Consider the following 20929-nt stretch of genomic DNA (forward strand, 5'->3'; position numbering starts at 1 on the left):
TGGCGGTGGCTTCTCTTGTTGTGGAGCACGGGCTCTAGGCGCACGGGCTTCAGTAGTTGTGGCTCTCGGACTCTAGAGTGCAGGCTCAGTAGTTGTGGCGCATGGGCTTAGCTGCTCCGTGGCATGTGGGATCTTCCCGGACCAGGGCTCGAACCAGTGTCCCCTGCATTGGCAGGCGGATTCTCAACCGCTGCGCCACCAGGGAAGTCCATAAGTGCTTTTAAAAACAAAATGCTTGGAAGCAAATTATAATGGTTAAGAATATAGGCTTTGGAATTCACTGAATTTCAGTTCAAATCCCAGCTCTACCAGCTGTGTGACTTTGGGAAAATTTCTTACCCTCTGTCAGTGTTCGTTTCATCATCAGAAACGTGGAGTTCGCACCTCGTGGAGTTACCATGGGGACCGAGGCAGGGAGGCGTCTAATCTGTTTGCTGTTCTTCAAATGTTTTCTGGAACATTGTGTACAGGAGGTAATTACTTTAGAAATAATAAACCCTGTAGTAAGTAGAAGAAAAGAGCAATAGCTCCCATAAACCAAGAGAGCGAATAGTGTTTATCCATCCTTAGAACCCCTGACATGGTGGTGAGGCCTCCAGAGCCGGTCTCAGCTGCCCAGGCAGCCTAGTGGGTGGTGCCGCGTGAAGTGTCAAAGAGAAAAAGCACCAAGTCCCTTCCCTAGCTTCCCGGGCAGGGGGAGATTTCACATCGAGTTGGAAGGTTTTTGAGTGTTACAAGGACTGGGAGAATCTCCTCATTTCAGAATAAGAAGTGCCTTTATGAATGAAAGGGACTGAACTAGTCAGGGTTCTCCAAAGAAACAGATCCACAGGATGTATGTGTATATCTGTACGTAGAGAGACAGGCTGAGAGAGACAGGCAGGAAATTTATTATGAGGAATTGGCTGACACGGCTGTGAGGGCTGGCAGGCCGGCAGTGCGCGGGGGGGCCCGGCCGGCCGGCAGCTCCCGCAGGAGTTGATGATCTAGCCTGATGCGCCGCCTGGGGGCAGGATTCCTTCTGCACGGGGACCTCTGCCTTCTTAAGGCCTTCAGCTGATGGATGCAGCCCACTCACCTCAGGGAGGGCCGTCTGCTTTGCTCAGAGCCTAGTGATTTAAATCTTAACCGCGCTGCCCCTAAAAAATAGCCTCACGTCCACATCTACACTGGTGTCTGACTGAACTCTGGGCACCGTGGCCCAGCCCAGTTGACACATAAACCCACCATCCCGGGAACCAACGGCGTATCTTTGGCTGAGGCTGGGCAGACAGGTCCCAGGCGGGGCTCCGTGTCCATCCAGGGCAGGGGCAGCACCGCTCTGCTGAGGAAACTCACACATCAGGGGGAATTCGTGACCACGTTTCTAAGCGCGTGCTCCCGCCCTGTGCACACCCTGGTCTCTGTCGGGCACGAGGCTGAGCCGTGGGGACCGTCCCTGACAGCAGGGAGGCCCTGGTCGGCGTGGCCGGCTGCTTCCCCCTGGAGCCCGGTGTAGCCGCTTGCCTCTGCCCCGCGGATCAGGCCTGGAAGGATCCTGCCCGTGCTGAGGGACGGCTCACGGCGGCCGGCCCTGCTCCCTGCGCCTCGGACCCCAGTCACGCTTTCTTCTGGCGGCTCTGACCTTGAGCTGCCGCCTTAGCACGGGGCTTCTGAGCTGTTCTGGAGAGCGTGGCCAGGACCTGTTAACGGCCCCCTGTGTGGGTGTGAGTCTCCTGTGGTACCCGGGCCCTCGGCCTCCAAACCCGGCCCGGAGCCCCGACAGGCCGGAGTCTTGCCCCTAAAGCCGTGGTTGGTTCCCGTTGAGAGGTGGTCTTGCCCCGGCCCGGCCCGGGGGCTGCCTGACACTCTGTGGAGGTGGTTTTGGCTGCCAGCGAGGGCGGCGGCAGCGCGTGCTCCTGGCACCGGCGGGTAGAGGCCGGGGATGCTGCCAGACGTGCTGCAGGGCGAGGACGGTCCCCGGCGCCCCAGATGTCAACGGCGCTGAGGCTGGGACAAGGGGCCCCACATGCTGGCTCCAGGCACCCCACCAGCCTCATCAGCCGAGGGTCAGCAGCAGAGAAGGGGTTTATTCCCGAGGGCGCCGTGCAAGAAGATGGGAAGACATCTCAAACCCACCTCCCCGGAGGCGAGTGGCTCGCGGCATTTATGGGGTAAAGCTGAGGTCTGGGGAGGAGGGGAAAGGTGACTGGAGAGGAGAAAAAGGGGAGGTCGTCAGGGTTCTGTGAAGCCTCAGCTAACCTACAGCCTTCTTCCTGGGACACATGGCAGCGTTGGCCTGCTCCGAGGGTGGAGTTTCCAGCGTCAAATGGTCACCGAGGAGACACTCGCGCATGCCCAGTTGGCGGGTCGTGGGTCCCAACCAGTCTTGACAAACTTGAGCTCGAACTGGGCACCGCTGACTCCAAGCTCCCGAAAAACAACCCAAGCAAACATCTTATTGCTTAGGCCACATGCCTCTTGGAGGACGTGCAAGATTTTGTGAAAACAGAGCAAGCTCGGTCCGGGAAGGCGGCTGACAGGTGTAAGTGACGTAACTGACGCTCACCCGCGATTCCCTGGGAAGAGCTCGCCTCGGGAACCTCCTGGATCCGCCCCTCCTGTGTTCCGCCGTCTCGTGGCTCACGGCTCAGCCCCTCTCTGATCTGAGATGCCGTGTCCACACCTGGCTGCTCTGCCCTCTGACGGCAAGAAGGCTGTCCTTTGGTCCCTCCGTCGTTTGCAGCCGGGCCTGCCGGCCGAGCGCCTGCCCAACCCCAGGAGCGCGCGGGACCCCGGGGGTCGGGAGTTAAGTGGGAGCACACTCCAAGGACGGGAGAAGCCCCTCATGTTATCTCAGATCATCCAAAAACGCACCATCAATTTGTGGACAGTTAAGAGTGAAATAGCTTCTAGTTTCTGTGGGAGAGTAGTTGATACCCAACCTGGTCCTAGATACCCTTGTTTCCAGGCTGGTGGGAGAGGTGGGTCTTCTCCACACCCGGGTCCTCTGCCCTCAGTTTAATACGTATACAGATACAGATTGGTCTTGGGTAGGCACGGCCTTCTTAAATGGAGGCAGAGAGGACGGAATGAGATGGTTTGTGTCTCCATGAGAGGAGAGAGCCCTCCCCCATGGTCCTGCAGTGCTGTTTACTTAGACGGGTTTCTCGTCCTCAAAGGCTGGGAGAGGAACTTGATGTTGTAGTGGGATTCGATAATAAGTGGATAATAGTCTCTTTGTAGTAGCAAAGCAACACAGTACATCCAAGCGGTTGCGATTTGGACAAGGTGGCCATGGGCCACGTGTGTTACTGAACGAGTAGTGTTGATTGCTTGGCGTAAGACATTTCAGAGTCAGAAAAACGTCTCGCCTGGGTTTGGTGACCACGCGGGACTGACTTGCAAAGCAATGCTGTGGACGCCTGAGTATTTAAGATAAGCATGTATTTTCTACAGGTGCAGAGAAAGGCTATAAACACCACGTTAAGTGCCCATAAGACAATCCCAGTGGACTCTTCAATGTCTAGGATTGGCTTCTATTTCAAGTCTAATTACTACCATTGTTTAAACACTCTGGATATTTTGACCTAGTTCTCTGGCTATTCTGGGTTGACCCACAAAGGAATCCTCTGGCTTCCATGACTCTTTCGTCAGCTAGAGGTGCTGTAACAGATACCATGGCTGGGCAGCTTAAACACCAGAAATGTGTTTCCTTTCAGTTCTGGAGGCTGGACGTCCAAGATCAAGGTGTCACCAGAGTTGGTTTCTTCTAAGACCTCTCTCCTTGCCTTGCAGATGGCTGGCATCACCCTGTGTCCCCATGTGGGCGTCCCTCTGTGGGTGGCTGTGCCCTAGTCTTGTTATATGTGATTAGGGGCACCCACATGACCTTATTTAACTTAATCACCTCTGTAAAGACCCCATCTCCCCACACGGTCACATTCTAAGGCGCTACAGGCTAGAGCTTCAAAATATGACTCTTTGAGGGAACACAACTCAGCCCACAATAGTTTGTATTTATAAATGATAGGTGTGTTTTAAATTTTTACATGGATCCCTTTTGAAACTTACTGTTTAAAAAACTTTTTGATATTTTTGAGGTTTATTCATGTTGATCATGTGCTTCTGTTTCATTCATTTTAAGTGCTGTGTAGTATTTCATGGTATAAACAATACCAGCTTATTTTTCTGTTCCCCTACCAAGGAACCAAGTTAGATGACTTCCATTGTTTTGCTCTTTTAAGCGATGCTCAATGGAAAATCTTGTATGTCTCATGAACGTACACTAGAATTTTTCTCCCTGGTCTAGAGACTTAAAAATGAAATTGTTGGTCCACAAGATATGTGCATTTTCAAATTAACTTGGTATTGAAAAATTCCTCTGCAAAGCGGTTAACTCATTACTCTCCTTCTAGCAACGTATCAGATTTCTTGTTTCTCCAAATACTCGCCAGCTGCCGTTGGATACAATTTGTCACACTCATGCTGTTTGTAGGAGCAAAGAAATTCTACTCCTAGATGTATACCCAGGGACTCAAACACGGACATGCATGTTTATTCATATACATGCATGTTCATACATGTACATGCACGGTCGTAGCAGCATTGTTCACAAATGCCAAAAGGTGGCAACAGCCCACGTGTCCATCAACAGAGGAATGGATAAACAGACCATGGGGTGTACAAACAGTGGAATGAAGTAGTGACACTCGCTACAGTGTGGACGAGCCTCAGAAAGTTGATGCTAAGTGAAAGAAGCCAGACACAAAAAGCCACATATTGTCTTGTCAGCCTTAGAGAGAACAAAGAACAATTTTATTTACGCAAACATGAGTTTACTTGGGAGGAGCAGAGGAACTGCAGCTTGAGACCAGCAGGCTATGGTAAACCGTAGCCAAGTCCAAAGAGACAAGGCGAAGATCGGCCTCTATTAGGTTTTAGGCGGAAATTGGGGAGGGTTGTTTTGAACCCAAGTTTACTAGGGAAGAACCTGGAGTTTGAGGTTTGGTGGTTTCTCGTTGGCTGCAAAGAGTAGCTAGCGCCTTGTCGCTGGGGCAGGGAGGGATCTTCCTTCTCTTCTTAAAGCAGGAGATGAAATTCCTAGGTGAAAAGTGTCCTCCCTCGTCAAAATGATTCTCATCTTCCTCCTTCCCGCTGGTGATGAAGGGCTGGTGTACAAGGGAGAGTTGCCCCTTCAGGGCTCCCCAGCTCCATTTAAAATGAGGTTCCTTTATTTATTTTCACAGTCTGATTCCACTGATGTGAAATTTCCCGAGGGTACATCCGCAGAGACAGAGCGTAGACTGCTGGTTGCCAGGGCCTGGGTGCGGGCGGGGAGTGGGGAGGGACTGCCTAGTGCGTACGGCTTTTCTTCTGAAGTGATGAAACTGTTTTGGAACTGGATAGTGGTAATGGTTACACAACACCGTGGATACACTAAATACCACTGAATTATACATTTTAATTGCTTTATCTTATGTGAAATTCACCTCAATGTAGAAAATTTAAAAAATCTAAGCAGAGATTGCAAACCACAGGGGTGGTCCAGCCCCCTGGGCCCCCTCTTTTAGCCCCCGTGGGTTCACCTCTCCTTCCTTCCTTCTTACAACTCAGTTATTCCTTGAGCCATTTTCTGTTCTGTTTTCCCTCATCTCTAAGTGTGCACAGTGACATAGTCCTTGGGTACCTTTATCTGCTTCTCACTGGAGGCAGGTGTCCTCTGGGCGGCTCTCCATCCATTTATCGCAGACCCAGCCCAGAGCCGGGGCAGAGGGGAAGGAGCCGCAGCCGCCAGGAGGGGCACCCATTCCCATCCAGTCAGGGCTTGGCCTCCCCTGCAACTAGTGACACACCCCTTGGTTTGTTTTATCTAGAAGGGACACAGGTCACAGCCCAGAAACCAGCAAACGGCTGAAGAGGGCCGGTTTCTTGGCTGACACTGTAACACACCTATTAACCCCTTAGAGTCCATGGAAACCCAGACACAGCCCACGGATCTCTGGAGCTTTGGGTCCCCGGGCAAGGGGGAGAGGAGGGTCTTTAAAGGAGAGGTTATGGAGAACAAGCCCTGCCTTCCTTACAGTTGGTCCGCGTGTGAAGGCAGCGCTTTATTCCCGGGAGCCTCGGTAAGGCCTCAGGACACAGGCCTGTCCAGCAGCAGGTGCCCAGGCAGGAGGTTCTCCCGGGCTGCGTCCTCTGCTGCCACCTCGTGGTGGACGACGCAGGCTGGGTGGGAGAAGCCACCACGATGAGTGAGGGTTATAGGACACGTGGACCCACAGACGCCCCCAAAACAGCAGGCCCCACTGCAGGGCTGTGTGTGGGGCAGGGGTGGATGTGGACATTAAAGCCACCGCCGTCCAAAGACGTTTAAGACTCAGTACAGCAGAGGAATGGTTTATCCAACAGGTTAAGTGAACTGTTTTGGTAATTTCTAAAGGGTTCCAAAACGACAGACCCTTACACTGATTTGTAGCGTCATTGCTTATAAGGAGTAGGATTTGGGGGGTGTCCAGCGCGGTCTTTGGGTCAAGCAGGACTCAGTCCTGTGTACCAGTGTCTCTGGTGCCCTCTGCTGTCTCTGCTTTGCTGTTCCACCTTCACAAGCCAGCAGGTGGAATAAAGGACCCTTAGATCTACTCAAGCCCCTGGATGCTGACTCCTCGGGGATCCCAGAACGGATGGCAGTGCTCGCAGACAAGGGTGGGCTGTCTTGGGGCCCCTGTCTACTACTCCACTTGGGGAACCCCTTCATCTTCCTACAGCATCCCCATGGCCAACACTGACTGAGGCTCCTGCATGCTGGGCGCCTAAAATGTACAGCTCGTTTCTCCCAGCTCCCCCAGACGGCAGGTACTGCCTCATCTCAGCTTGGCAAACAAGGAAACCGAGGCACAGAGGTTAAGTGACTTGCCCAGCACCTGGTGCCCGGAAACACCCTCTGGTCTGCTGCTCCAGGGCCTGAGCCCCAGCCCCACGATGCTGCATCTCCTGAACGTTCAGCAGTGCTGGCTGGTGGGCCGGGTGGCGGGGCGAGGCAGGCGGGTGAGCCCCAGCCTTCTCCAAGACCAGCAGCTGTCAGCTGTGTGCACATTTGTTAATTAAAGACATCAGCAGTACGCCAGCCAAATCCTGGCTTGAAAGGACCAAGCTCTCCAAGAATCAATCCCATGTACTAATTTCATTTAGGAAGTAAGAGCGTGTTCATTCTGTCAACTGCTTACCTAACTAAATGCGGCTTTTGAGGACTGCGCACAAAGTCTTCTAGTAAACAGGGAGTCGGGGAGCGAGCCAGACCCCTCTCGCATTATAAAACTGGACTGTCAGCTTTATATACTTAAAGGCTGCTGTTGAAAGACCCACAGAGATCACATAAAGCTTTGTCATCCAGACTAGAAATTCCAAACACCGTGAACACAGCGGCGCATGCCTCTCACGTGTGTCCCGCGGCACACGACTGCTTTCTAGAGCTTTACGAAAATATTCAAGACACATTTTTTCCCAAAATGGTCATTGATCATTTGTTTAGAAATTTCTGATGTTTTATTTCAAACCAATAAAACACAAAAATAGTTGCTTGCCCTGGTTTGTTTCCCACAAACAAGGCTGACAAGTTTCCTCTTCACAGAATACACCTGGAGTTCAGTCCTCTTGTACGAAGGGTCTTACATCACCGCACTCTAGCTTTTTTTCCCTCGTGGAGCTAGCCATGATGGTATTGAAATCACGCTAGACACATTTTGACGTGAACGAGGTGGCCGGGATGTAACAGGATGGGCTCGGGGGGAAGAGGAAGAAGAGGAACATGGACCGATTTAGAGTCAGGATTTCCTGCTGGGCCGATAGGAAACCCCGAGCCGGGGGTGTCATCGGGAACCGTGAGCATCCTCGCCGCCCCACTGCCTTCTCCGTCTTCCACCCCGCCTGCCACCTGCACGCGTGCTTCAGGGGAAGGAGGTGGGGTCTGGAAGGCACCCTGTGCTCTCCACCGCACCGGAGACTGCAGTAGTGAGGCCTGGGGCTTCAGCGTTGGAGTCGAAAGAGCCTCTGCCCCCGTGCACCCACGTTTGAGTTTGGCTGACCGTGGAGTGGAGGGGATGGCTGGGGGGCAGCGGGAGGAAGCGGAGGGACCAATGGCGGGAGGGTGTGGCTGCGGAATGACTGCAGAAGCATCGTTTCTAAGTCATTCCTGATTCCCCGGTTCAGTTCTGTAAACCTTGTCTGCAAAGTGGGGACCCAGAAAAATGAGAGCGAGGATTAGTGATTCTAAAGGAGGGAATATGCAGAATTTAGCAACTTGTCTTTTGCAGGGAGAACCCCCAAACACTGAGTGCCCTGCGTGCACAGCCCCTGGGTTCTGAGCTGGCCGGGGTCAGGGCGCACCCCGCATGAGGAGGTGGTCCTTGGGGCTTGGTCGTGGGGTAAGGTAATGGGTGAATGCATGGTGTTGTGGTGCTTTGGGGACCCCCGTGTCTTGCTATTAGGCATTCATTGGTAAACACATCACTTATGTGGCATTAGGGCTCACCCTTTTTCAAGTTGCAGAAACCAACTCAAACTGGCTTAAGCAAAACTGTCAATTTATCAGCTCCTGTCATTGAAGAGAGATGGCTTCTGGCAGGTTTGAATCCAAAGGTCTTGAAACTGTCAGTAGGACGCTGACTTTCTCTCCATCTTTGATTCCAGACCCATTTCCTAGGTAACAAACTCTAGACTCAGAGCATCTGCATAGCGGCCACCAGTGGCTCCAGCCTGGGCGGGCCTCCCCTGCTGTGGGTTTCATGCCTGTCTCTGAGCCGGCACTGCACCCACAGAATGACGGGGCCTGACTCACACCCCCGCCAGTGGTGGGTGATTGTGGTGGGGTCCCTTTCACTGGACCGCGTGGGATTTCCTTCCCACAGAGGGAAAGGTAGCATTTGCTGAGGAGGGAGAAGCACTGTGGGTGGAAAGACCATAGACGTTGGCCCTATCTGCCCTGTGCGGTGCAAGCTGGTATACGAGCTGCAAAAACAAGCAGCAAATCACGTAGAAGGAAACGTGTTCCCGCCATTTAACCATCACCGTCCAGCGGGGGGACATAAAGCCAGGACAGAGGAGCAGGAGCTGGGCTCGCAGCCTTGTCTGCACTGAGCTGCACCTGGAGGTGTTGCAGGTACCGACGGGCCAGGGTTCTGTCCCCAGACGCACTGGTTTATTGGATCTGGGAGTTTGCTTCTAGCGTGCATCCAATGTGGAGAACCAGGAATGTAAAGAAATGAAAGCGCTTGCAGGTAACTGTCCTCTGTCAGTCGTGTTGGGACACAGAGGTGGTGCAGGGTGAACTTGGGATGGTAGTGACCGCTGTGCAGATTTCTCTCTCGGTGGAGTGTCCCCCCAGGGCCCCCATTCTACTGCCCGTTAGGCAGGAGCATATCCCAAAGTCATGGGGGGGGGATTCGGCCCCTCTGTCTTCTGACCCTTGAGCCACCATTATTAGTCAGGGGTGAAAGAGATTAATTTAAATGTGGCCCCTTTCTCCATCTTGTGTTTTAGTGGGTTTGAGCCCAGGAACAGAGAACAGAGGAGAAATGAGGGATAACGCAGAACATGAAAATCGCACATCCACAGGGCCGTGTGTGCAGAATTGGGCAGAGGTGTGATTTCTGTCCTCAGACCCTAAAGCCACGTTCCTAAGTAAAATCTTCAGGTTATTTCAAACTTTGGTTCCAGCCAGAGAGAGGCTTGGGAAGAGGAAGAGTGTCCTCGACGTGTGTGTCTCTAGGCTGAACCCCTATGACTGAACATGATTGGAATTTTAATTAGGTGTCCCTTAGCCTGTTTACAGATTAGAATTCTTCTCCCCTGTAGCTGGAATGAACACCTTCTGTAGGATGGAAGACCTTGAAGTCACCTTAAGACGTTAGCCCAGCCCCTGGTGATAAGCACAGCTCCTTAGTCAAATGCTGTGCGTCTGGAGATTAACAAGTGACTTTTTTTTTTTTCTGGTTGCGTTTTGAGGTTGGTGATGGGAACATCACTTCCTTTGGCTGAATCGTAAAAGTTGCACAAAAGTTTGCCAGTTCCCTTCTTTCGGTGTTTACTGAAGGGCTTCCTGAAAGCTAGTGAAACTCCTCAATTTATTGAAAATCATGTGGAGATTTATGTTTAGAAACAAAAAACTGCCAGGCTTGGTGAGTGTCCGTGTAACTGTCCTCACTGAAGAGCTACCGTCAACGACGTCCTGTGACTTAAAGGAATTTTCTTCACTTTCTGCTCCCACAGGGCAAGTGTGACCCGACCTCGCTTGAGACAAAGGCAGCCCCGTCAGCTGAGGTAAGTAGCACTTGCGTTGGCTTATCTTCCTCTGTGCAAATATCAGTTACATTTTTTAAATGTTAAACGTGAAGTCTTTTTCAATTTTTTTTGGTTATTTTACGCTGCCCGAAGTCCAGCAGAGCCAGCTGTGGTGTGCTTTCAGAAGAGCACAGCCCTACACAGTACAATGTAAATTCTTTGATGTTCTGCGCGAAACACAGAAATGCGAGTTGTGTAATAACATCTTCGTACGGCAGGGGTCTGCCTTGTGCGTCAAACTGGGAAAGTCATCCTTCTTTCCCAGGAAGACTGAGAGTTTTATTCTGAGTCTGTGGGCCACTGGGGGTATAATATATGTGATTTTATGTGCAGCCATTCTTTTAAAACTCTATTACGTGCCTTCACAATATGCTGGCGTTAAAAACAGCAAGTGAGATATCAGAGCAAGACAGGGCTGGGGTGCCGGGTGTCACATGCTGTCTGCCTGAGGATTGGTGGGCTGGCGGCCGGCCAGCTTCAGGACCCTACTGCGTGCATGTTCAGGGTCCATCAGAAGCTTTTGTGGGAATTAGGCCTAAAATGAATTGTTTTAGATGGAGGTAGATTTCTTATAGTATTTCAAGCAGCCATCTGGTTCAAATACTCGCATTATAAGTAAGGAATTTTATGAGGCGGTTTTCTGGGTGTTTTGTTTCTCCAGCTCCCATGATCCCAGCAATAGTAATGCTACGTGTACTACTAGCAAAGCCGAGGCACCTGTAATTGTCGGGGCTACAGATTCCCCGCAGGCACGGCAGGTACAATGGGCCTGTTCCCTGTAGCTACCAAACAGGTCACAGAAGCCAGGGTTCAGGTCAGGCTTATTTAATTTACGTGATTGCATCAGACTACGTTCTGTTCCTCCTAGACAGAAACACTCCTGGTTTTCGGCATATTGGCATCTTTCTGATAGTCCTGTTTCACCAGCCTTGCCAAGGTGGTGGGCCACCTGGAACCCGTGCAGGTCGGGAGCTGCTCCAAGAAGTGAAGGCTTCTCAGCAACTCACCGTGGGTCTGGGCTCCCCAGGGGCTGTGCGGAGCCCCGGTAGTTCCAGGACCTGTATTCCTGGAGCAAAGGAAGCTGGGGCTGTGAGTGGCCGAGCTTGCATTTGGTTGCTGGTATTCATGCAAACAATGCTTATCACTGAATGCCAGGGTGTTACTTTTTACACACCTGGGCTTTTCCTCTCCGGGTCTGATTGTATTTTTGTCAACAGCCCAGCACGAAGAATTTGGTTGAAAAAAAGGTCCTCGCTACTCTCAGCTTGTATGAATTCGATTTCCTTATTAGACATAAAAATTGTGCCAGTAGAATTAAAAATTAATGATTTTTTTTTATATGGCTATATAAAATCAAGGCGGTTCTAATTATTTTAGCTAAGTGACTAGACAGATGTCAGGACTGTTTTGAACTGCGTCCTAATTTTAGTAAACTCAGGAAACAAAGTGAGTTGTGGCACGAAATTGACCTTTATACTTTTCTCATAACCTATTCTTGGTCTAGTTTATCACCTGTTCAAGGAAAAAATAATTAAGCTCTAGCTGGTGATTCTTAGCAAGATGTTATTTGGCTTTATATGGAAGCACACAGATGCTGAGGAACTGTGTGTCTGGTGGAAAAATCAAGTCTCATCGTCGTACTCATCATCATGATCTGCGTTTGGACCAGCCACAGCGAACAGGAGTGACGTTTCAGGATGAGCACGTTGCTCTTTTCTTGGTCGTAGAAATGAACGTAGGCAAATAAAAGGAGTCTGGTGGGTGATGATGGGCTGGGTACCGGGGTGTGATAGGGATGCGGGGCCCTTGGGCGTCATTTCCTCTGCAGTCGATGGCCAGGCCTACAAGGTGTGGCCTGTAAGAGCCACGGTCGGGACTGGAAAGCTTTTCAAGGAGGGTGGCTGTTTCTGTCAGGCCTGGATCACATCCTAGTCGAGGCTTCTGGGAGCCCAGGAGCAGCTGCTGGGGGTGGCCTGCTCCCCTCTAGGACTCTTAGCCCTCCAGTGGGTGAAAATGCTCGGGCGTGTTTTCAGATCCACCTTGAATATGATGAGCAGGAGTCCCTTCTTATATTGAGGATAAAACCCACAAATCAGACCTGGGAGCACCCTGAAAGTATGCAGAAGGTCCTAAGACAGCAGTGAATCACAAGAGTTTTCCTTTCCCTCTCTCTCCCCCTCTCTTTCCATATGTATTTTTAAAGTATTTTTATTTTTAAATTTATTTATTTATTTATTTATTTATTTATGGCTGTGTTGGGTCTTCGTTTCTGTGCGAGGGCTTTCTCTACTTGCGGCAAGTGGGGCCACTCTTCATCGCGGTGCGCGGGTCTCTCACCATCACGGCCTCTCTTGTTGCGGAGCACAGGCTCCAGACGCGCAGGCTCAGTAATTGTGGCTCACGGGCTTAGCTGCTCCGCGGCATGTGGGATCTTCCCAGACCAGGGCTCGAACCCGTGTCCCCTGCATTGGCAGGCAGATTCTCAACCACTGTGCCACCAGGGAAGCCCCTCCATATGTATTTTTAATAAGACTTTGCAAAACTCTGTGTTAAACAGATTGTTACACCAACTGAGAGTATTAGAGGGGCTCCTGTTTAAGATCCTAACACAGATTTAGCTGCTGGGGTGTGAGCAGGCGCTACTTACAACTTTGATAGGAAATATAATGATATTTTACCAGGAATGTCGTGGAAGCAGCTGATTGGCTGACACAGCGATTAGTCATTTGCATCGTTCACGTGATAAACCCCCGCTGGCCTCCTGTTTAACAGCTAATTGAATTTCCTCTTTCTCTATTATGGTTTCACTCTTTATTTGATTTTATAAGAAGAAATTTAAAAAGGAGACAGAGGAGGTTAAAATTCCAAGGGGAGGATATTTCTTTGCCCAAGCACTCACCCTGCACAGGACAGAAGGGTGGCTTCTTTAGAGCAGCTTCTGCCCCTGTAAGGGTGGTTTTGGTCTTTTCCCTCTTTTTTTTTTTTTTTTTCTTTACTGCTTTGGAATGAACACACATGCCCTTTTTAGAGAGTGGATTGTTCAGTGAGCTATTGATTGGGTGGAACTGTATAGGAAAGAAAAAGCAATTGTTCCCTCAGTTTCCTGCTGTTTGGAGCAGAGGAATGAGGCCACTCCTGGTCATTACTGTGCAGGACTTGAGGCCAGACTGCAGCTTTACGAGGGGAGACAAGGGCAGACAGACGGTCTTGCACGAAGATGAAGAGCAAGGCCAAGGCTGTGCCCGGACGTGAGGACAGGCCCTGTGCCCCATACGCACCTGTCCACCGCCTGCCTGACATCAGGGGGTGTGTGTGTTTGTGTTGTGCCTGTTTGGTGTTTGTTTGGGTTTTTTTATAAATTTATTTATTTATTTGTTTTTTATTTTTGGCTGCGTTGGGTCTTCGTTGCTGTGCGCGGGCTTTCTCTAGTTGCTGAGAGCAGGGGCTACTCTTTGTTGCGGTGCGCGGGCTTCTCATTGTGGTGGCTTCTCTTGTTGGGGGCACGTGGGCTTCAGTAGTTGTGGCTCACGGGCTCAGTAGTTGTGGCTCGCGGGCTCTAGAGCACAGGCTCAGTAGTTGTGGCACCCGGGCTTAGTTGCTCCGTGGCATGTGGGATCTTCCCGGCCCAGGGCTCGAACCTGTGTCTCCTGCATTGGTAGGCGGATTCTTAACCACTGCACCACCAGGGAAGCCCTGATGTTGTTTTAATTCCTAATAATTTCTGAAACAATCCATTCTTTTGCCAGATACCTCAGTATGCAACTAAATAAGGTGGTGACTCAAACTTAACCCTTTGAAAAGAAACTTAGTTAAAACTCTGCTGGTGTGCGTGGAACACGGTGGCCACTCAATAAATATTGGTGGAATATTAACCCGGCCTCGCCTCTTTTCCGGAATTCCTGGCGAGTGGAGGCCCAGCTGAGACACTCCTGTATGACAGACAGTCCCCAACTGAGTCACAAAGTAGCTTTCAGATTCGAATTTTGAAAGGGAAGCATGAGCTGGCTGCTTTCTCTCTTCTGTTTTGCCTTGTAATGACCGTGCCTTCATCTTCTCATCCAGGACCAAATTGATCCTCTGAGGATTTGGAGCCTTGGAATAACGGTGATTTTTCTGTTTTACTGCGTCTTTTTCACCAAATCTTTTCTCGCCTCTGCCTTGAATCCTGAAGCACGTGAATTGATGTTCACAGGTGTGCTTTGCGTCTTGGTAGTGTTGACGAGGGGAAGGTGATGGGTCACATTAACAAATGTGTGGAGCAGAGGGAATCAGATGCAGGAATCTGGGTTTTCAGTCTGTTTTCAGGGACGGAGGTTCTGCCATGGAGCTGAGCTGCCTCCACCTCCACTGACTCAGCTCCGGGTTAAGGCTTTTCCTGCGTTCAGGCCACAGTGGGTGTGTGGACGTCTGTGCAGGGCAGGGGTTACATCCCCCCCGCCCCCCTTCGCAGACCTGGTAAACGAAGGCACATCAGGACTGCAGTGTCACAAGGATGGGTGCAGACATCTCCACGGGGCAGGTGGGGTACCAAGGGATGGTTCCAGAACAGTGGTGGTAGCAGAGGAGATGCCTACAACTAAAAAGAAGCACAATGCAACCTCTGCGCTTTTTTCATTCCCTCCTTGAACAGTCACGAAAGAGACAAATACAGTCTCATTCCTATATTTCTGTAGTTGTTGGACGGTCTCTCCCAATCTGTGTGTAGCTCTTCAGTGGAAACTAGCTAAGTATTCAGAGGCAGATGTGGAGCTAGGAAAATCCTTTGATCGAGGTCATACTTTTAAATTTCCTTTGGGGATATCTGGGAAAAAAACTAAACATTAATTTTAGGGAAAAAGCTCACCCCAAATTTTAACATATTCAGCTACAGCTTCCCATCCCCCAACCAAAACTGACAAGATTTACAGGAAAAAAAATCCCCAAATTCCTAAGCTTGTTCATTAAGTTCTAGGATCCCAGGTGATCCTTGTTTCTTCTTCATGCTTTTCTATAATTTCCAAAGAAATTTAAACTACTAATGCAATAATCATATTTTAAGAAATAATTAGCTAAGACTCAAGTCATCCTAAAAATATTAAAATAACTATAGTCATTCGGTGATGATTATATTACAGATGTCTGGGATTTAATAACAGATGGCTAACACTAATATCTTAGATAATTTCACCAACTGAAGGGGAAATTTAGTGGCATTTAGTGACAAAGAGCATGAAAAGAAGTAGTCAATTCATTAACTGACAAGTCATTGCAATTTACTAGGCGGCATAAGAGTTGTCATCATAATTATACACCCAAGCAACCCAAAGGGCTTGAGATTTCTGCTTGACATTTGTAGCTCACCTTGTAAATGTCTCAGTCATAATCATGGCCATAATGACATTGCCCTGTGGCCAACCAGAGAAGGAGGAAGTGCTCTGTTTATTTCTAACAGGCATTAGGACTGTGCCGTCGTGAAGGCCAGCACCTAACTTCCTGCTCACTCCCTCCACTCATCAGAACTGTGTACCTGCCATCGGTCAGGCAGCTTCACGGGGTCACTGTTTCCTTACCGTTGTTGCTGCTCGTACAGACGAGGGGCTGGAGGTCAGTACAACCAAAAGGTGATGCTTAGTCTTGTGTCTTTCAAACAAGCAGGAAGCTTTTCAGTTCTCTCTTATAAACGCCAGCTCGCCATCTTACACCTGCTACTGCAATTTAGGGTAGCATTTTCTAAATCATGGTCTCATGGGGGAGAAAAGAGCCATGGGAAATCATAGCTATCTTTTATAATCTCCTAAAAGTTAAACAAAGCTACTATTGTTTTATTACAAGTTGGCCTTGTATGAGGCTCTATACTAGTGTGCACCCAGCCTGTCGATCAGCTACAGATGCAGTGACTCCAGGGGGGATTAAAAATGTCAGAGTGGGGAGCTGCTTGGCCGGCCAGCCGTACCTGACGCACCTGCGGAATAGCAGCCAGCAGCGGCCCCGGCCACGCCTGGGAGGTTTCCCCAGCCCTTGGTTTTCTGTGGAGCACAGCCTGGGAAACACAACTTACTGGGCTAGAGATGCCCCAGGCCTTACGACGTCAACACCCGCGACTGCTTCGACAGAAAGAGCTCTCCATACTCCTTTCTCGAAGGCATAATGTCGCCCTAATCCTGTGATGCTTCTCGTATGATTTTACTTCGGGGTGCTTCCCTTCCTCAGCACACAGCGACCGTTCTTTATACCGTTCGTTACAGCACTGGCTTTGACCAGTAGTGTGGTCACGTTGTAGGATGAGAAAAGGACCAGACCAGAAGCCCACGGACCTGGGGCGGAGTCCTACCCTTGCCGCACTCGGCTACTTGGTAAATATGACTTTGGTTAGGCCAGGTCACCTGGCTGGGTGGCTGTGAAAGGATGGAACTGAACGGGAGATAAACTGTCAGATCTTCTAAGTACTTAGTTTTTCTTCCATATATATATTTATACGTATACATAAACACACACAGATATACTCTCTCTATAAATATATAAATGTGTAGAATACAAATGATACGTTCACAAAAATACAGATATATTTGTTGCTTGTGGTCTCCAGGTTCTTTTCACAAACGTTCCGTTCACGTTATTAGAAGTTGCTCATTCGTCATCGAGGATTTCCACTGCACTTTTGAGAGTACTGACCCTCCAGCTCCGGTGCTTGGGGAGGCTCATGGCCCTGACTCGAGCGGGTGGTAGAAGGCCAGCATCCCCCCACCCCCGGTCCTGCACACCTGCTGGCCGTGGGCCGACCAGCCTTCCCGTCGGGACGTCCCCGCGTGTCGGCTTCGCCCCTTCCCACCCCCAGCCCTCTCTGTCCGCTTGTGACCTACTCTGGTCGCTTCGATCTCACCACAACCGCTCTCATAAGAAGGGAAACGTGCTCCGTGTTACTAGATCCCCTGCATGACCTCCTGGTACCTCTTCAGCTTGATCTGCCAGCAGCGGCGGTAGCATGGACCACACTCCCTCTCGGGAACGCCCGCTCCCTTTAGCGGTGGTGGGTCAGGCCCCTGGCTTCCCCTTGCCTTGTGGTTCTTCCTTGTGGGCCCCCTCCTTTGGGTCCCTTTCTTCCACCCATCCCTTAAGTGTCCCTAAACCCCAATGTGCTCTCAGCTCCCATGCGCCAGGAGGGCCATCTGTACCCCTCCCCCACTGGGGGTCACCAGCCCCTGAGCAGTGATCCTCAAAGCGCGGGTGTGACCATGTGCTCGGTGTTAAGACACTGACAGCAGCCCTGGTGTCCGCAGACTCCACGCATGTCCCTTCCATTTAGAACTCTGCGTGCTTTCCACTCTTTCTAGCTAAACAGTAAGAATCCTAAAATAAATGACCTTAGGGGAGTTCTTGAAAAGCGTTATGTGTGATATAATCAGTATTGGATGGTGGACGTGTGGACAAAAACCGAATCATGAGGTCATAAATTTGAGGAAAAAAATCTTTAAAGGACACTTTGCTCTTTCTCAAGATAAAAGGACATTTATATCTCTTGTTTTGTTGACTTTTTTGGTTTTTATTATTCCTTTATTTTTTGTTTTCCTTTAATTTGTTTAACAAACCCTTGTATAATGCTTTTATGTCCCAGGCACCACTCTAAGCACCTTACAAACATTAGCTCTTTAACACTCACATCCGTGTGACGTAGTCACCGTGATCGTTCCTTTCCCCATTTTACAGGTGGGAACGCTGAGGCAGTTACTGCCCAAGGTCGCACAGCTGAGGGTGGAGCTGAGACTTGGACCTGAGCTCTCCGGCTCTAGGGTCTTAGCCCAGTGATGGTGCTAAGTTGTAGACATTTGCCAAATCAAAGACGATTTTCTCCTGTGATTTCTTTTGTGGAAGTAAATAACATGTTTACATTCTCTTCATATAACCCTTTGATGACTCAAAAAGAATTTGAAATTACCCTTAGCCTTCACTTTTTCCATGCTAAACAAACGACATCAAGCAGGGTTCAGCTAAGCCTGGAAATCAGAGACTCTGAGGCGAGAAACCGGATTCCTCCTAAGATCCTCCTCTTGCTCCAGGACCTCTAAGTCAGTGGGTCCCAGATTTTTTTTTTAGTATGAGACTCCTTGTTTAAAATAAAAACAATAATAAATCACAGGCCGCCCACCCACATCACAGTGGTTGCGTTTTCGTTATCCATGCATTGGGCAAAGCTGCATGAATCCTTCAGTGCCTCTACATGAAATGAATTGGTTCATCGTGGTGTTCATATTTGCAAGCTGTACCACGTGTACATCTGAAACAGCATCCGTTCAGCCTACGGAAGGTGACCCAGGTACCGTGTGGTCACCGGCAGTTTGCAACAGTCTCTGTACCCTCAGGTTGGGGGTCGCTGTTCTCTATGGAAAACTTAGGGGTCGTGGTTGTTTTTTGTTTGTACCTGGAAGTCAGGGCAGAAATGAAGCAGTTTCACAGGCGTGGATGGGGTGGCAAAGAGCTGCTTTTCCTCTGTGGAGTTGTTGATTTACCTGAAACTTGGAAGCTGCTAGGAGTTTTACTAGAGGCTGAGTTTCTTAGGGCCTGGAGTTGATGGAGCACCCCGACACTGGCTGCACCCCGATACAGCCCCGGTGTGAGATGGATACCTGCGTGACAGAGCCCAGCTCGTACGTGGAAAGAGGAGGCAGCTCCCCCAAGGATGCTCTCATTAAAAAATGTTTGTAAGCGTACCTCGTGCTGGGTACTCGGAGAGGTCTGCCACCTTTCCATACACATGCCCACGCGCACACACACACACACACACACACACACACACACTCACATGTACACATACACACAGCCCCTGTGGCTTCTGAGGAGAGCTAAGGGATTAGGCTGTCGCGGTTAGTGATCAAGAAGGATGCCCTTCCATCCATTTAGGGTTAGGGTGGCAGCAGCGAAGACGAGGGAGATTGAAGAGGGCAGGTGTGGGTGACATCCCTGTCCCTCCGCCCTACTGCACGGCCTCTTTGGACCTCATTTTCCTTTCCGTGAAGCTGGGTGATCTGTCTGTAAGGTTCCTGCACTTGTCTTAGCCCAGATGGGATAGACTCCGATACTTCATGGTGTGGTCACCATGACCAGAGCGTCACGATATGGGGGCTCACGTCTTTCTCGCGGGGTCACTACACCAGGGGCTGCTCTCGGCAGCTACTCTCACAGGCCCAGGGGTCTCAGAGCTCCAGGGGGCTTCCACCTGGCAAGCCCACCATCCCAGGGTTCTTTGTTCTAATCACGAGGCTGGGGTGGGGGTCAGGGAGGGTAACTTGTGCCTTTTAACGTCACTTGCGCTCCTGATCCCAGCTGTGAGGACTCAGCCATGTGGTCCCATCCTAACCAACCCGCCTGCATCCCGGGCCTGGGAAGAGGAAAGACGTGGTGAACACGTGGGGTGGTTTTGGACCCTACAGCTCTGAGGTGTCTGTCTGATCCCTAGGGGGCCCAGAGAAATGGAATTCTAGGTTTTGTAAAGGAAGCCACGGCCTGATGCTTCAAAGTTGACATTATGGTGTCATGGAAACACAAAATGGATGCTTTTTATAGTGGGGATGGTAGTTTATTTCCTGGCCTTGATTGTGCCAGCATTTTTGATTCGGCTGCTGGAGGACAGATGCCCAGTCTGACAGCAATTCCTTTCAAGCAGGGACCAGTAAACAGTGGTAGCTGTTTTTCAAAATAATTTCTTTTAAAAATGTATTTGGAAGATGAGTAAGCCAAGATTGTCGTGACAATTTTCTATGGCATAAAATAAAAGGCAATTTCTTGCTATGGTCACCATGACAACATTCAGTTCACATACTTACACATACCTGCCATTAAATTCCATTGGCAGTGAAGGGTTTCTATTGCCAAGCCACTAGATCTAACATGACCGTGGCTTAGCCAGAGACCAAAGACCCCATCTTTTTGCTAATGCATTTTCCAAAGGACTAAGCCGGAGATAATTACCTTTTAATTCCTGTGGAAGTTTGAATTGAACTGCAGTTTGGATAGTGTTACAAAGAGTCTGATAATTTTAGGTGGGGGTTGTTCAGACAGATACAATGTTTACTTGGATAAAGGCGTGTTAATCAATTCTATTCGGAGGAAAAAGAACATATAGAATATGTGCTCCAGAAGCAATGGAATGAATGAAAAGTTGTTTTGGAAGAACAAATTTCCTGGAATAGCAACCACTTGAGAAACAACAACCGTACTTCAGCCATTTTCATTTGATTGGAAAGATGTGTTTAACATATTAAAGGACGAGATGGGCAGGGCTGTGCACTGCCCCAAATCCCGGCCATTTCTGTCCATTTCAGTCTTGAATATCCTCTTTATCTTCAATTCCTTCTTTTCAGGCCCTATAATTTTATACCAGTATATTCTACACCCACACCCTTACCCATGACTTCTATCGTCCGTCACCTAAAAAGCTGATTGTTAGTTGGTAGTTTTTTCACGTTGCACGTTTAGGTCTTCAGAGGAGGGGCCCGTTTATGTATTAAGAAGAAGCTTAAAAAAGGAAACTTAACCAGCAAAGGTCCACCTCTGAGCTGCTGCTCTGCTCTCAGAGGTTGCTTTGATGCTGCACCTGGCATGCTTCCGGCTGTACCAAGACAAAGCTTGATGCACAGCC

At 49.8% G+C, this 20929-nt stretch overlaps 1 protein-coding gene across 1 annotated transcript in view; it reads left to right on the forward strand.

Moving 5' to 3' along the window:
- The window catches only part of RPS6KA2 (ribosomal protein S6 kinase A2), a 375008-nt gene that overhangs the window by 58911 nt on the left and 295168 nt on the right, over positions 1-20929 (forward strand). Inside the window, exon 3 of the mRNA XM_036871414.1 lies at positions 10246-10296. Coding sequence (XP_036727309.1) covers positions 10246-10296 — 51 coding nt within the window. The remainder of the gene's footprint in view (positions 1-10245; positions 10297-20929) is intronic.

The sequence above is a fragment of the Balaenoptera musculus genome, chromosome 12, assembly GCF_009873245.2.
Source record: "Balaenoptera musculus isolate JJ_BM4_2016_0621 chromosome 12, mBalMus1.pri.v3, whole genome shotgun sequence".
Classification (NCBI taxonomy): Eukaryota; Metazoa; Chordata; class Mammalia; order Artiodactyla; family Balaenopteridae; genus Balaenoptera; species Balaenoptera musculus.